This window comes from Halichoeres trimaculatus, unplaced genomic scaffold (genome assembly GCF_033239565.1).
Source record: "Halichoeres trimaculatus isolate MK-OKI-2021-1 unplaced genomic scaffold, fHalTri1.1 fHalTri1_scaffold_7, whole genome shotgun sequence".
NCBI lineage: Eukaryota > Metazoa > Chordata > Actinopteri > Labriformes > Labridae > Halichoeres > Halichoeres trimaculatus.
Genome location: NW_027437185.1, coordinates 1,293,808 through 1,311,814, shown reverse-complemented (window position 1 = coordinate 1,311,814; position 18,007 = coordinate 1,293,808). Strand labels below are relative to the sequence as shown.

Sequence of the window (18,007 nt, the reverse complement as noted above, 5' to 3'; positions counted from 1 at the left end):
AGAAAGTAATAATTCCCGACTGACAGTGCTGCGGTTCCTAAGCACGCCGTGGTGTCCGGCTGCTCCATGCCAAAGAAGCGTCCATGATAGCGTGATTAGGCATAAAAGTGCAAATATCTGTGCAAATGAGCTCAAAGTCCACATACTAAAGAAATAGACACAACCCTCCACGCACACACAAGACTGACGAGACGGCTAAAACGGTTAAAAACGGTTAGAAAACAGTTAAAAACAGTTAAAACGACAAGCCAGGTGAAGCTGCTTCGGGTCGCACGCTGTGAAGCGCCCCGGAAGAGGCGCTTCACAGCGTCCCGTTTTTTGCATTGTACTTATATTTTCGTCACCATGAATGAAATAAAGACAAACAAACATGACACAGGGCTGACCAATCAGAGGTGAGAACCTCACTCTGAGTAAATGCGGTGAAAATGCAACACACAGGTTGAATTTTAAAGGTCTGCACATTTTGAAGGTCAAATTAGGTTGAAACACAAAATAATCGTGATTAGTCTACAAATCAAAAAAATAATCAATAGATTAGTCAACATTAAAAATAATTAGTTGCAGACCTAATCGATATGTATCAGCCAACACAGAGAGAAGGACTGCAGAGCAGCTCAGAACAGGGTCTTCTTTTTATGGGCCCCCTCTGCTCTCTGTTCACAACCTCACTCCGCATTAGGGTACTGTGACCTGCTTCCTGTTGGTCACAGCGTCACCACGTTACCGTGTCACAGACACTTTGTCATCCCTACCCTACAACCACAGCTGCTTAGATTACCACCATCTCATGGACTGTGACAGACTGAGAGAAGACCTGGGACTGAACCCCGGACCTTCAAAGTGGACCACTGAGCCACAGCCACCACTTCTGCTCCATCCCTTCAATACAGAGAGAAGGAAGCTTATCTACATTGGTTTATGACTTCATTCAGCTAAAATCAAGACTTCACTCTCCTGATGAGACAGCTTTAACCCTGGACATTGCAACTTTTTCCACGTAACAACACAACTCAAGTCTGCCAACAATAAAATTCTCCTGACACCCAAACTACAGTCAGGTAACAGGAGCCATTTATTCTCTGACCGTTGTGTCTTTAGTCTGAGTACATAATGTATGTATCTTCCAAGTTTTACAACTTAAAACTGTTAAAACTTTAGTCTGTAAAAATTAAACTTTCGTCCATAAAAAATTAAACTTTAGCCTGTAAAATTAAACTTTGGTCTGTTAAAATTTAACTCTTGATTGGTAAAATTAAATCAAAGTCTTCTAAAAATACAACTCAAGTCTGTTAAGATGAATCTTTGGTGTGTTAAAATGTAAACTTTCGTCTGTTCAAAAGGAACTTCAGTCATTTAAAATTTAATCTTTGGACTGTAGAAATAAACTTTAGCCTTCTGGTGTTTAAAATTGAATCTGTTAAATTTAAACTTTAGTTTGTTTAAAGTTAAACTGTTATCTGTTAAAATTAAACTTTAGTCTGTAAAATAAACTCAAGTCTGTTAAAATTTAAACTTAAGGTCTTTTATATTTAAACTTGAGTCTGTAAAATTAAACCTTAGTTTGTTGAAATTTAAACTTTTCTTTGTTGAAATTAATCTTTAGTCTGTTAAAACTAAACTTTGAACTTTTGAAACTTTGAACTGTTAAAATTAAACTTAAATCCGTTGAAATTAAACTTGTAGTATATTAGAATTTAAGTCTGTTTGAATTTAACTGAAATATTTCAAATCTAAACTTATGTCTGTTTAAATGAAAACTTAAGTCTTTGAAAATTAAACTTAAGTCTGTTAAAATTATAATTTATTTGGTAAAAGTTTAAACTTTAGTCTTTTAAAACTAAACTTTTGTCTATTAAGATTTAAAATTTAGTCTGTGTTGAAATAAACTTAAGATTGTTTAAATTTAAACTTAAGTTCATCAAAATTTAAACTTCATATTGTTTAAATTTAAACTTTAGTCTGTTAAAATCAAACTTTGGTCAGTAAAAATAAAAATTCCATTTCAATTTAAGCTTTAGTCCATCAAAATTTATACTTTAGATTTTCTAGAATAGAATAGAACTGTATTGTTAGTGTGACAAGTACAACGAAATTGAAGTCACAGCAGCGATCAAGAAAAGAGAAGTAAGAAAGTGTACGGAAAATGCAAGAAGGTCTACAAGAAAATAGAGGATGACAGCCCGTCCATCATGCCCCAGTCAGCCAGCCTCCACCTCCACAGGGTCCAGGACTGAGCCTGCTCAGTCATGCTTCATCTCCGTCTTCTGCATTCCGTCCGTCCACAGCGGCGGCGCCGGTGTCTGATGTCAGCCCCGTGTAGCCATGTCTGTGAATAGCATGCTCTGCCCTCTGGCATTTCCTCTGTTGCTGAGTTTGCATAGCTAGCTCTGCCATCTTATCAGAGATAGATCTTACTTTCCCAAAAACGATGGCTGGACGGACAGGTCCATGTCGCCACTTCTTAGCTCACACCTGAGAACAAACACATGGTCCTCACCTTAAGACAACAGGCCTTACACCATTTAGCAGTGACATGCTACTGGCTGCAAACAGCTGAGTTCACATGTGAACAATGCAGCCATGGTTACATGACAGATCTACAGACAAACACAGGAGAAAAAGTAGCAAAAATATCACTGAAGCCACAAAAAGTTTGGTGTCCATGACCAACACATAAGCCACACAAAGCGATGGTCCTCTCTAAATACAAAGACTACGAAAAAGAGATGAAAAAACCACAAGATACAGACAAAGAAGAGAGAGCTGCCACAAAAGGCACCCATAGCCAACAGGGTCGCGCCTAGCACCTCAGCTAGCAACTTTACATTTAAACTTTAAATAGTTCAAATTTAACCTTTAGCCTGTTGAAATTTAACCCAAGTCTGTTTAAATTAAACTTAAGTCTATGAATATAAAAAATTTAAGATGGTTTAAATTTAAACTTTAATCCTTTGAAATTAAACTTCTGTCTGGTCTGTTAGAATTAAACCTCCACTCGGTAAAATGTACTGAAGTCTATTAAAATTAAACTTAACTCTATTAAAATAAAATTTTTAGTTGGTTTTAATTTAAACTTAACTCTTTTAAAATTTGACTTTTGTTTGGTAAAATGTAACTTTGGTCTGTTTAAATCAAACTTTAGTTTGGTAAAATTTACTTTAGTCTGTCAAAATTAAACACTCATTTGGAAAAATGTAACTCAAGTCTTTTAAATTAAACTTTTGTTTGGTTAAATTTATCTCTGTTTGGCAAAATCAAACATTTGTTTGTAAAATGAAACTTAAGTCTGTTAAAATCAAACTACAGTCCATCAAAATTATCCTTTTGTTTGGCAAAATTATGACTTTGTTCTCATATCAGGACAAATCTTAGAACTTCTAGTCAGTAGCAGATTGACCTTGTGACATCACAGCTTTAGTCTCTTTGCATTAATGCCTGTGTGCATTGTCTGGTGGTAATGTTACTTAGCTCTCATAACATTCAGGGCCTGATCTAATAAGAGCCCAAATAACTAGCCCAACATCACGTGTACTTCCTTAAAAAACTCATGGTGCTGTTAGTGGATGCGATGCAGGTGATCTATGAAGTCTGTGTTTGCAGCTGATCACAGGTCTCAGAGTCTTTGTCCATTTCTATGATCAAACAACGAAAGAAGTGAAGAGTAATGAAAGCCTCTCTGATCCTTTACCTGTAGATGTTTCTCGTCATTGTCAGCTGCTCAAGTCATTGTATGAAGCTTGACTGTTCTATGTTCCACTAACTGGCTCTTTCTCAACCCTAAGCCTCATCTTTCATACAACTGGATGGTGAGAACCAATGCCTGAAGGCAGCACAGGACTGCGGCCTGTACGAAAAGTGTGGCTCACTACGATCGGAGTATGTCCTGGCATGCACAAAAAGGGTGCCAGGGACCAACCGCTGCAACCAGCACAAGTGCCACCGGGCTCTGAGGCGCTTCCTGGAGCGCGTGCCTGAGGAGTACAGCCTGGGTGTGCTGTTCTGCCCTTGCACCAACACGCTGTGTGGTGAGAGGAGGAGGAAAACAATCGTACCCTCCTGCTCCTACCAGGAGACGGAGGGACTACAACCCAACTGCCTCCATCAACAGAGCTTCTGTCGCAGAGATGACCTCTGCAGGTGAGCTGCACCTGGTTAACAGGGCACAGTTCAGCACAGAGAGAGGAAGCATTTAAAGAAACACTATGTAGTGTTATTTTTCATCAACACTGCAATGTAACTCCCACAGTAGGAAGGCTTACCATCAACATAGCGTCAAACACCTCAAAACAACAACAAGAATTTAACACTGAACTGGTTTAGCACTGGAATTTGAACACAGAGGGATTTGCTGTGTATAAACCAGGTGAAGATGGTTAGCAAAATCCCCAGACTGGTTTGAGAGGGGAAGGCTACAGGTTAAAGGTCCCATATTATGCAACTTTTCAACAAGTTCAAATAAGTCTCAGAGGTCCCAGGACAGTCAATTAAATTTTTTTTTGCCTCAAAATCCAGTTGTTCCTGGGTTTCAGCCACTCTGTAAATCCCCTCTCCTGAGGGCTCCTGAGAACAAGCTGTTTCTGTGGGCGTAGCTCTAAATGATAATGAGCTGCCCAGTCCACGCCTCCTTCACAACTTCTTTGGACGAGGGTGTGGCTTTCGCTCCGGTCCCATGCTGCAGTGTTTACACAGAGTGCATAGATATGACTCATAGAAGCGCTGTGGTTCAGTCAGACCAGTTTGATCCAGAGTCTGACCCAGAAGGAGAGGCACCTGAAGAAATCCAAACTCTACGGCTGCAGCAGGACGTTTCTGAGTGGTTAGTAACTACTGCAGTTATAATCAGGTAAATAACGCTAATGTTAGCAGCTTGGTGCTAACCAGAGTTATATGACCATACCGAGCAGAAAGAACTGTGTGCAGCCTGGACCGTTAGTTTTTCCAGACAGTACCATGAGAGACACCTATCAAGCAAACTAAACTGCTGTAGTAACACACACATTAGTGGTGACTGTGGTCTTAGCGTCCATAATAACAGCTGAGAGTGCGTTCGCTACCCTGTAGCACAACACTCGCTCCGCCGACCACGACAAGTAGTTACATCCGTCCAAACAAAAGATAACATTGTGTTTGTAAAGCTAACTTCACGTGAAATATATGTCCATATATCTTCTCTTTAATGTCCGCTGATATTATTTACTTATGTGTGTTAACGTAGTGTAAGGAAACTAAGTTACAAACTGTAACTTACATTAGCTGCCATGCTAAAACCACATTCATCGGTCTATCGCGCTTGGTAGGGCATATAGTGAAGCAACATAAATTAGTAAAACTTACAGCTCCCACGTATGTTACTGGGTCACAGACAGTTAGTACAGATCCATGCTTCAGCTTCAGGTTCTTGGTGAATCCTGCTTTGTACTAGCCCTCGTTGAGAAAGCAGTCCAAAGTGAAATGGTGAGCACACACATTCAACATTTTAGGAGTTGTTGTGGGTGCATCTCTATCAAAAATAAAATCAATCCACTGCGTCTTCAAAACCTCATGAGATGGAGTTTAAAAAGACTTCTGTGCTCTTTTGTGCAGCCAAGAACAGAGCAACCGCCGTGCTTTGCCTGTACCTTCACCATGTTTATTTTACTGAAGCAGCTGAGCAGCCAAAGTGAAAAACGCGCTGCACAGAAAGGGCAGTACAAGGGGCAGGCCTGGAGGAGTTACTTTTTTAGGATCATGACGACATACACGGCAGATCTCAACTCCAAGTGTTTGAGCACACATGTATTGAAAGCAAACTTTGTCTGGCGCAAGCAAGAGAAGGAGACAATAGAATTTTCTCATATCAGGGGTGTTTGTAGACAGGCTGGGGACACATATTACTGTTATAAAACCAGTCCAAAGTGAATTTTGCATTATATGGGACCTTTAAGTGGGTCAAAACCAAACCAGGAACAGTACCCAGAGAGGGCAGAGGGACCTTCAGAAAAGTGAGCTTTAAAAACCCAAACATCCAGATGTCATCATGTGTTTAATGGGAATCGTTGACTGTGTCGTTGCCAGGTCCAGACTGGCTGATTTCCTCAACAACTGCCAGCCATCTCCACTGACGGCCAGCGGGTGCCTGAAAGACTCAGCGGGCCTATGCCTCCGGGCCTACGCTGGACTCATTGGTAAGGGAGGGGAAGCAAAGGGGGAGAGGATGAGAGGTTGGGGATAAAAAGAACACGTGGCTGTGATTTACCTACACCCAGGAGTTTGGCACATGATCCAGTCTGTCTGCTGAAATCCTGGAACAGTAAAAACGGACCTCGCTGTCACAGCAGAGAGATATATCAGCACAGCACTGTAAGGTAGATGGACTCAGCTAGGGCTGCATGAATATGTAAAGATTGGGCGTATTCTACTGAAAACTCTATTGGTTAATGGAGTTATCAGATAAAACACACTTTTGTTTAGTTAAAGAGCTTTTTTTTAATAAAAATGTGTTTGAAACACTTGAAAAACAAGTGACTTTAGCTGGTTTATTAAAAGATTAAAGGGCAACTTTGTTTTTTGACACCTGGACCTTATTTATAGGTGTGTGCATGCTCATATACTCACTCAGACAAACATCGTGCAGCTCGGAGTCTTTCAGAAGTTATTTAGATCCAACCGATTTTAGCCGCACTTAGCGGGGCCATGGCAAGGGAGCTTCAGCGCGGGGCATAATCTCTGCAAAATCGCTCATTTCAGCTATATTTTTTCATCCATCCCTATCCATAGTTATCACAAACACACTCCTCTTCTGTTGCCATAGACGAACACTGTCCACAAGCGCACCACGAGTTCGCATTGAGTCGTGGACGTGCTCCTGTTTGTTGTTCTCGAGCCAGCTCTTCGTCTCTCTCCCCCTGCATCCTTCTTTCATGGAGCTCCTGGTCCGTGTACTCAGGCTCAAACCGGTAAGGACAACCGTCAAACTCAAAGTCGTAGTCTGACTCTTCGACATCAGAAAAGTTTGTTTACCAGGTCAGCTCTGGGTCAGCTGACCCACCTGAAGACGGTAGACTAGCTGACTTTATGATAACTCTGGTGATGGATGAAAAAATATAGCCAGAATCAGCGACTTTGCAGAGATTATGTCCTGCGCTGAAGCTCCCTTGCCGTGGCCCCCGCTAAGTGCGGCTAAAATCGGTTGGATCTAAAAAACTTCTGAGGGACGAGCTGCACGATGTTTGTCTGAGTGAGTATATGAGCATGCACACACCTATAAATAAGGTCAAGGTGTCAAAAAAACTGAGTTAAATTTTAATGAGCTCTGACTAGAAATGAGACTTTTTTCCTTTTTTGTTTGTTTTGTTTTGCTGTATGTCAAAATTAGTGCTGTCAGGCGATTTAAAAAATATTCTAATTAATTACAGGATTTGTGATTAATTTATCAAATTAATTGCATTTTAATGTCATATCTGGTTAGGGTCCCCAAATAAAGAATCTAGGACATTACAAAATGGTAGAGCATGACTAATCAAATGAGTACACGAAGAAGAGAAGATTTTTTATTGCTGTTATGTTATGAGAGGGGGGGGGGGGGGGGGGGGGGGGGGGGGTCTGGCAGAGCTTGTCAATCAAAATCATGCTCGTAAACTACTGTGGGTGAGAGCAGTGTGCTCTTTGGATGAGAGCTCAGGATGGATATGAGGAGAAGATGTCAGATGACAGAGGCATAGCGAGTGAACAGGATCCCTCTACTGCACACAGAATCTGGATGTTGGAATGATTTGAAGGGAAAGCTCCCCCCACATGGTGCTCCACATCCCCTATCAGAGCTGGTTGGGGTTCAGAAGCTCTTTGGCCTTATTTTTTTGTCCCTATACCTGCAGAGAATTAGCTGGTTATTAGGGGTTTTGACCAATCAGTATCAAGTATTTCAGCTGGCCAATGAGAGGTTGCTGTCTCAGATGCTGATTGGACCTAAAATTATAACACAGACTGAAAGTCTGCAGTGAAGCAGAACAGGATCAGAGACAACGGAGAGGAAGGTGATCAAATGTTGTGCTGGAAACAGGAGCATGTCCCCATTGTGTGCCATAAGCTTTTCTTTAAAGGTTTCTGCACCAGGAGACCAGTTTCTAAAGTGTCAAGTCAAAAGTTGTCCCACTCTCCCCCATGTAGGATTTTTAATGCAGCCACTGCAGAGCCAGGTCTGCTTTTCATGCAGTGCTGCCTCAGGGCCCGAAGATCTGGTCTGTCCAGACCTGGATTTGGTTCTTGTCTTTTTGTACAGATGTACAAATTCTTCCTTGTTTTCCTCTGAGGAACACTATTCGCAATTGTTTACCTATGAGCTCACGCAGTCTCTCACAGAGTAGTAGACCTGTTCCCATCTTTCCTCTCTATTTCTCTCCTATTTATGTCATGAGACCTGTTTTCATACCCAGTTATTTTTATGTTTTCTTCTCATACTCTTGTATCTTGGAGTAAGGATTAGTGTCCATGTCTTTTTTTATCTACGTGCATGGACCAACTAACTTTAAGCTTTTGCTTTTTGTTTTATTTTATTTTGTTGATGGCCCACCAGGGGGAGTTGTCGGCAGATATTCATTATTCGGCCAACAGTTAACCAACCTGGACTGGATCCTGTTTTTTTCAGCTCGCCAGCTCCAACCTGGACTGGATCCTGTTTTTTTAAATTATTTATGATTGTCAGGCTCCATCAGCTGTGTGTAGAGTGAAGCACCTCTTTGTGTGTGTGTGTGTGTGTGTGTGGTGTGTGTGTGTGTGTGTGTGTGTGTGTGTGTGTGTGTGTGTGTATGTGTGTGTGTGTGTGTGTGTGTGTGCTGTGCTGCGTGCGTGGTGGTGTGTGTGTGTGTGTGTGCGCGTGTGTGTGTGTGTGTGTGTGTAGGTGTGTGTGCGTGGGTGTGTGTGTGTGTGTGTGTGTGTGTGTGTTGTGTGTGTGTGTGTGTGTGTGTGTGTGTGTGTGTGCGTTTTTGGGTGTGTGTGTGTGGTTTCTCTTCGTGAGGGTGTGCTTTGGCTCAAAGTAAATGTGAAGGGACCCTAACCTGCTCACTCTGACCTGCAGGAACCATCATGACTCCAAACTACATCAGCAACAGCTCTGCGGATGTGTCTCTGTGGTGTAACTGTGAGGGCAGTGGGAACCACCAGTGGCAGGACTGTCTGAGGCTGCAGCGCATGTTCACACACAACAGCTGCCTGCGTGAGTCCCCCCCCCACCTCTGCTCACACACTGTGTTTGCTTGTCTCCTGAAGTTTGTCCTCTGCCTGTTGTCTCCTGGGATCCATGGGCTCATCCTCTGATTGGCAGTAAAGCTGGCAGTGGAAGCCCTAAACAGACACATACTGGACATTCCACAAACCTCGACACAACATGATCCAAATCTAAACAAAACCACATCCAAACCTCAACAAAACCTTATCCAAACCACATCCAGACCTCATCCAAACCTCACAACAACCCCTATCCAAACCCCAAATAAAACCTCAACAAACCCTATCCAAACCCAAATAAAACCTCAACAAAACCACATCCAAACCTCAATAAAACCAAATCTTAACCACATCTGAACCACAAAACCACTTCCGAACCTCATCAAAACCAATCTATTACTGCATCCACCCCCCCCCCCCCCCCCCCCCCCCAAAAAAAAAAACCTCAACAAAACTACATCTGAACCTAAAAAAAAAAAAAAAAACAAAAAAACCCACTATCTTTACCACATCAAACCACATCCAAACTTTACAATACCACATAAAACCCCCAAAAACCTAAAAAAAACAACATTAAATCCCGTCCAAACTACAACATAACCACACCACAACCACATCCAGACCTCATTAAAACCACATCCGAACCAAATCGAAACCACATCAAAGCCTGAACAAAACATCAACAAAACCAGGTCCCAAATCCAAACCTGAACAAAAAAAAACTAAAACAAATCCAAACCTCAACAAATCCATATCTAAACCACATCTTAACCACATCCAAACTTAAACACTCCTTATAAACCCCCATCCAAGCCTCAACAATTCCACATTTAAACCACACTCCAAATCATATCAAAACCACATTCAAACATCAACAAAACCATATCAGAACCACATCCAACCCTTGGGGAAAGCACATCCAAACCTCCACAAAACCACATCCAAACCACATCTAAATCACATAAAACCACATTTTAACCTTAACAAAACCATATTAGAACCAAATCCAGACTTCATTAAAAGCATTAACAAACCACAACAATTCACATCTAAACCTCATCCAAACCTCAACAAAGCCACATCCAAATCACATCAAAACCACAATCAAACCTTAAAAAAACCATATCAGAACCACAACCAGACGTCATCAAATGACATCCAAATCTCAATACTCCACATCAAGCCCACATTCCAAGCACATCCAAACCTCTACAAAACCACATCCAACTTTCATCTAAACCGCATCTGATCCTCAACAAATCTACATCAAAACCTCAACAAAACCACATCCAACCCTTAACGAAACCAGAGTAACAACTCATCATAATCTCATCCCAACCTAAACAAAACCACGTCAAGACCATAGCTAAACTTCTAAAAAACCACATCCAAACCTCTACAAAACCACATCCAACTTTCATCTAAACCGCATCTGATCCTCAACAAATCTACATCAATACCTCAACAAAACCACATCTAACCCTTAACAAAACCAGAGTAAAAACTCATCATAATCTCATCCCAACCTAAACAAAACCACGTCAAGACCATGGCTAAACTTCTAAAAAACCACATCCAAACCCCAACAGAGCCACAACCAAACCACAGCAAAACCCAACTAAACCACAGCCTAACCACATCAAAACCTAATCTGGACCTCAACAAAACAACATTACCACCAAATCAAAACCACATCCCATCCTCATTGAAACAACATCAAAACCTCATCCAAACCTCAACAAAACAACATCTAAACCTCATCTGAACCACTACAAATGTCATCAAAACCACATAAAATCCACATCTTTATCACATTTTAACCACATCTAAACCTTAACTGAACCACATCCAGACCTTATTGAAAGCACATCCACACCTTAACAATAAACATCTAAACCTCATTCAAACTTGATCAAAACCACATCCAAACCTCATCTAAAACACATCTTAATATCAACAAAACAACATCCTGACCACGCCATAACTGCATTTAAACCTCAACAAAACCATATCAGATCTACAACCAGACCTCATCAAAAGCACAGACCTCAGCAATTCACATCAGCAATTCTCATCTCAACCTTAAAAAAGAACACATCAAAACCAAATCAAAACCAAGTCTAAACCACTTCCAAACCTCAACAGTACCTAAATAAAACAAATCTTTCCATGTGTAAACCTCAGTAAAACCCAGTAGGACCAGATCGAAATCTCAACAAAACTACATCTATACCTAAAAAAAAAAACAGATTCAAACTTCATCCAAACGTCATTGGAACCTCAACAAAACCATATCAAGACCACAACAAAACTCAACAAAACCACGTACAAACCCCAACACAACAGCATCCAGCCTAAAAAAAATACATATTAACCACAGCAAAACCTCAACAAAACCACGTACAAACCTCAACAAAACCTCAACAGAATCAAATTAAAACCACATCCAAACATCATTTACACCGCAGCCAAACCTCACCCAATTCTAGTCCGGTCCTTATCTGACCCTCGACAAAACCCCATCCAAACTTCAATAAAACCGAGCTTAATTAGATCAAAACCCCAACAAAACCACAGTTAAACCACAGCAAACCTTATCAAACCCTCAACAAAACCACAGCTATACCTCAACAAAACCACAGCTATACCTTCATAAAACTGAGCTTAATCAGGTCAAAACCCCAACAAAACCACAGTTTAATCACAGCAAAAACTTATCAAACCCTCAACAAAACCACATCAAAACGACAGCTATACCTCACCAAAACCACATTCAAACCTTAATGAAACCACAGCTAAACCGGAGCCAGACCTCAAAAAAAAAAAAAAAAAACATCTAAAACTCAACAAAACCTCAACAGAACAATACTAATTTCAGATCAGAACCCCATCTGGACCTAACACTAACCACATCAAGACCAAAACAAAATCAAATCTAAACCTCAACAAAACCACATTTGGCCCCTTAATGCAACCTAAACAAAACATCTAAACCTCAATAAAACCAAATCTTGGCCACATCCAAAACTTCAATAAAACATTGGAACCTCTTCCAAAAGTCATCTGAACCTCAACAAAACCACTTAACCAGATTTAAACAACAACACCACATCAAAACCTCAACAAAAGCAAATCAAAACCTTGATTCAAACCAAACCTTGACCACATATAGATCTCAACAAAACCACATTCAAATGTCAACAAAACCACATCCAATCTTCAACAAAACCACAGTAAAACCACCACCAAACCTCAATAAAACCACCCTAAATCAGATCAAAACCACAACAGAACCACAGTAAAACTACATCAAAATATTATTGAAACCTCAACAAAACCACATCCAATCTCAATGAAACCACAGCTAAACCAAAGCCAAACTTAAAAAAACAAAAACAAATCCAAACCTCAACAATACCTCAACAGAACCACAGTTAAACCACATCTGAACCTCATCTGGACTTCAAGAAAACCACATCAAGACCGAAAAAAAAATTACCACATCCAAACCTTTACAAAAAAACATCCAAACCAAATCTTGATGACATCCAAACCTCATCACAACCACATTCAAACCTCAACAAAAAAACCCCTCTTAAACCTTGATATTACCACATTCAAACCCCATTAAAACCTCATCCAAACTTCAACAAAACCATATCAAAACCACAATCAAATCATCAAATCACATTTTAACCACATCCAAACCTAAACAAAACCACATAAGAACCACACCCAGACCTCATTGATACCACATTCAATTTCAACAAAACCACATTCGCACCTCAAGAAACAACATCCACCCTCAACAAAACCGCTTAAATACCACATCAAGACCTTTTCTAAACCTCAACAAAACACATCAAGACCACAACAAAACCACAACAAAACCACATCTAAATCACATCCAATCCTCAACAATATGCAACAAAACCTCAACACAACCTCATCTAAACCTCAATAAAACCAAATCTTGACTACATCCAAACCTTAACAAAACTACATCTAAATCAAATCAAAACAGCAACAAAACAAAATTCAATCCTCAGTGAAACCAAATCTTGACTACATCCAACACTCATTGAAACCACATATAGACCTCAATAAAACCACATCTAAACCTCTACAAAACCACATTAAAACCACACCCACACCTCATCCTATTCTCAACAAAACTACATCAAGACCACCTCCAAAACCTCAACTTAACCACATCCAAACCTCAACAAAACCACATCCAAACCTCAACAAAACCAAATCTTGACCACATCCAAACCTCATTAAAGCTACATGCAAACCTCAATAAAACTGCATCAAAACCACATCCACATTCTTCCTTTGGTCCTCCAGACCTCCAGTCTGGATCTGCAGCTGTAGATCTGTGCAGGCTGCAAGTGGGAGCCTGAGGGTAGAGCCCTGCTGCTGTCACTCAGTCAGCCCAGCTGTCAATGGCGGGTCGATTCACACTCAGCCTGTTTGTCCAAACACTAAAGCCAGGATCGATGCATCAATGCACTCCCCATAAAGTCTGGTGATTTATCAACCTGCCCACAGTCGTAACAATAAAGCTGCCACCTAGATATGTAGGTCCACACACACACACACACACACACACACGCACACGCACACACACACACACACACACACACACACACACACACGCACACACACACACACAGGCAGTGATGCGGCTGTGTCACCATGCAGGTAACTCTATCAGTTGGATGGGAAGCCCCGGCTCCCTGCCTGCAGACATCACCCCCCCTCCAGCTCCCAGACCCTCCCCGCTGATTCAGGAGGACGAGCTACTGAGCAACAACCACCTGCCTGAGCACAACAACATGGTGAGTACACTGCAGCAGCTTTCAATTCCCCTGTAGACTTTGATCCCCGGGTCTTTTCTATTATCTTTGCTCGGAGCTCATCTCGTCACTGTCACACATGCTGTTCTTTATTATTCTGTTTGTTTTATCTCCAACGCTCAGCCTTCCTCTCCCTGTATCATCTCTCCTGTGTCCTCGTTGGTTTTAAAGCTTCACGTTTTCCTCTGGCTGTGTCAGCACTAGCGCGGGGAGCAGGTATGGAGGCAGGTGGAGGTGGAGGGAGGATTGTTTTTTTAAGAAGGGACATGTGAGGATCCTCTGATGAAACAATCAGATTCTGAGTATCAGACCAGGCCCGACAGGTGTGTGAGAGTCCCACCTTGAAATGGTTTCATGTTAGAGCCTTCAAAGTCCTGCTGTCAGGGGCTCTGTAGAGCAGTTTGCTCAGAGAGGCTTCCTGCTGTGTCTGTCTGCGTCAGACTCATTTTAAAGTCTTCGGATTTCAGAGAGCAAACAGGACTTTAGAAGTCCTCTACTGAGCGTCAGCTGGCCCGGCTGATACAGGCAGCGTGTGAGATAAACACTGACTGGCTGGATTTACAGGTGATGAGCTTCATTCTCATGGTGGTGTATGAAGAGCTCCACCACCCAAAAACAAAAGTTTAATCCTTGCAACGTCTCTCTCAATCATAGTCCGCTTTGGGCTCAAGTGCTGACTGAACCAAGCGGCAACCTCTGGTCTAAGAATATGAGACAATGCGGAAGTGCTAAAATCTGCTGTTTCTGGAGTGTTCGCTTGAGGCTGGCTCCAAAAGCACTGGAAGTCACATACACACCAAGCCAAAAAAAGCCATTTTCAGAGCAGAAAGTAACCTATTACCGGCTCCCACTGTACAGGGGGTGAATTTTTTTCTAACGTGGCTGTTCAGGGGATATTAAGATCGCAAGCTCCCCCAATAAGAGGCACAGCTGAGGGTCACGTGACGGCCGGTGCCCTATGGCTGTAGGCAGAGCCCTTGCCACTACCAATATGGCCGCTATAGCCAATGTGCTTCATTTTCGGTTTCGGAAACAGACGGGTGACGTCAGCGAGACTACGTCCATGTTTTATACAGTCTATGGTCTGAAGTTAATTTGTACCTGTTGTGGCTTGTTTGCTCTCCCTTTTCCAGGTGTATATACACCAGGTGTCACTAAATCTGGATAAAACATTGAAAACTGAAAACTAAATTTGGATTAAGCTGCATATATTTGTATGCACATATACTAAATTCAGAAACTTAGTTACTTCTTGCCAGGGCTGCAATTAACGTTTATTTTTAATGTCAACTACTCTATTGGTTATTTTTTCGATTTGTAGACTAATCATGATTATATTGTGTTTTAACCTAATTTGACCTTTAAAATGTGCAGACCTTTAAAGTTCAACCTGTGTGTTGCATTTTCACTGCATTTACTCAGAGTTAGGTTCTCACCTCTGATTGGTCAGCCCTGTGTCATGTTTGTTTGTTTGTCTTTATTTCATTCATGATGACATAAAAATATAAGAACTTTACAAAAAAAAAAAAAAAAAAAAAATCAAAATAAATGAAGCATGTAACAAGAAAAATAAGTTGTTTGCAGTGTTGGCAAGACAATTTATTAGTGATGTTGGGCTTATTTTCTAATGATTATTTGCTCAATGGGGCTCGCTGTGCTCTCTGTATGACCCCGCTGGACTCTCTCTCAGCTCTTCATAACAAAGCGTTAAGTTTCGTTTCTCTGCATGGGCTACTTCTACTTTGCTCATGTGCACTCTGCCCCTCCTCCTCCCCCCTGAGTGTTAGCAGTGCAGTGTGAGCTTGAGAGTGAGAGCTCAATCAGATAAATGCCCTCTCTTTTGAAAAGTTTGGGGAGTTCTGACAGTAGTTTGTGACTCAGATCCTGAAAAACTGTCTGTAACAGAGAGTGAAGGAGACTCTCTAAATCACGCTGTCAGATGCTAAACTCCAGGAGCTGTCAGGCTGTCCAAACTCGAGATGCTGATCCTCCGTTAGAATATAACTTTATTTGTCATTGCACAAGTGCAACAAAATTGCGAAAGCCTTTCAGTCAGTGCAGAACAGTTTGAAGTGCAAAAAAGCTGCCATGTTCAGGTGCATTAATGACATGAGGTAATTGTTATATCGTAACTATGTAACGACCAATGAGGTAGTGATTTTGGCCTTTGTTCAGGACCCTTACTGCTGTTGGGTAGAAACCGTCTCTGAACCGGTCTGTCCTTGTAGTGATTGACCTATACCACCTGCCTGACGGTAAGAGATTAAACATGTGGTGTCTGGGGTGAAAGGGGTCCTGGGTTATTTTTCCCGCCTTTCAGAGGCAGCGGGAATGGTGCAGTTCTTCCAGTGTGAGGAGAGGGCAGTCTGTGAGGTTTTTAGCTGTGCTGATAATCCTTTGTAGTGACGTCCTCTGAGCCACTGTGCAGCTGGTGGACCACACACACACACACTACACCAGGATGCTCTCGATGGTGCACCTGTAGAAAGACACAAGCAGTCTCTGGGGGATGTTGTTCTTCCTGAGCACCCTCAGGAAGTGCAGTCTCTGCTGGGCCTTCTTCAGTAGCTCAGAGGTTTTCACTGTCCAGGTCAGGTCCTTCCCTAAGTGGACTCCCAGAAAATGGAAGTCCTCTACCCTCTCTACACATTCCCCATTGATGTGTAGGGGTGGAATGTCTGTTTTAGTCTTCCGAAAGTCGATGATCAGCTCCTTGGTCTTACCTGTGTTGAGGAGCAGGTTGTTATCACTGTACCACCCAGTCAGCAGCTCCACCTCAGCCCTGTATGCAGACTCATCCCCCCCAGAGATGACCCCATTACTATGGTGTCATCGGCAAACTTGATGATGGTGTTATTGGGATGTGCAGAGGTGCAGTCTGATGCGTAGAGGGTGTAGAGCAGATGGCTCAGCACGCAGCCCTGGGGGGAGCCGATGGTGAGGCTGACGAACCCCAATGTGTGGTCTCCCACCCTCACCCTCTGCCTGCGGTCCAACAGGAATCTGTAGATCCACATGCAGATAGAGTGTGGAAGTCCAAGGTCTTCCAGTTTACCCACCAGTTTGAGAGGAAGGATGGTGTTAAACGCGGAGCTGTAGTCCACAAAGAGCATCCGCGTGTAGGTCCCCTGCTGCTCCAGGTGGGACAGTGACATGTGGAGTGCTGTGGCTACAGCATCCCCTGTTGATCTGTTTGACCTGTAGGTGAACTGGTGGGGGTCGGGACTCTCGGGGAGGAGTGAGGTAATGTGACGCCATAGCAGTTTCTCAAAGCACTTCATCACCACTGGAGTTAGAGCTACTGGCCGGTAGTCATTGAGGCTGGAGATGTGTTGCTTCTTGGGCAGAAGGACGATGGTGGAGGACTTCAGGCACGGTGGAACAATGAATTGGGACAGGGACTGGTTGAAGATTCTAGCAAACACTCCAGCCAGCTGGTCAGCTGGTCACAGTCCTTCAGCACTCATCAAGGGACATCGTCGGGTCCAGCTGCCTTCCATGGGTTGACCGCCCTCAGCGTGCACCTCACGTCGTGCTCCTCTAGTGTGAGGCTGGAGCTGCTCTGGACCACAGGGTGTGGTGTAGCTGCCTCCTGAGATCCTGTCTCAAAGTGGGAAAAGAAGCTGTTCAGCTCCTCTGCCAGTGAGGCTCCTCCCTCAGCAGCTCCAGTGTTGGTCCTGTAGTTTATGAGGTGCTGGACCCCCCGCAACACCTGTCTGCTGTTGTTACTCTCCAGGTGATCCTCAATCCTACTCCTATAGTCTCTCTTGGCCTCTCTGATGCCCCTCTTCAGGTTGGCTCTGGCTGCACTGTACAGAGTGCTGTCACCAGCCCTGAAGGTGGTGTTTCTGTCTTTAAGCAGCTGCTGGACCTTCTGTGTCATCCAGGGCTTCCTGCTTGGGTACACCCGGATGGTCTTATCCACTGTGACGTTGTCTGTG

At 42.6% G+C, this 18,007-nt stretch overlaps 2 protein-coding genes across 2 annotated transcripts in view; both read left to right on the top strand.

Annotated features, from left to right (window-relative positions):
* The window catches only part of LOC141793869 (uncharacterized), a 355,863-nt gene that overhangs the window by 153,568 nt on the left and 184,288 nt on the right, over window positions 1–18,007 (top strand). The window lies entirely within an intron of this gene.
* Window positions 1–18,007, top strand: part of gfra3 (GDNF family receptor alpha 3) — a 96,238-nt gene that overhangs the window by 59,389 nt on the left and 18,842 nt on the right. The window contains exons 4-7 of the mRNA XM_074674354.1: window positions 3,786–4,140; window positions 6,058–6,167; window positions 9,056–9,193; window positions 13,912–14,048. Coding sequence (XP_074530455.1) covers window positions 3,786–4,140; window positions 6,058–6,167; window positions 9,056–9,193; window positions 13,912–14,048 — 740 coding nt within the window. The remainder of the gene's footprint in view (window positions 1–3,785; window positions 4,141–6,057; window positions 6,168–9,055; window positions 9,194–13,911; window positions 14,049–18,007) is intronic.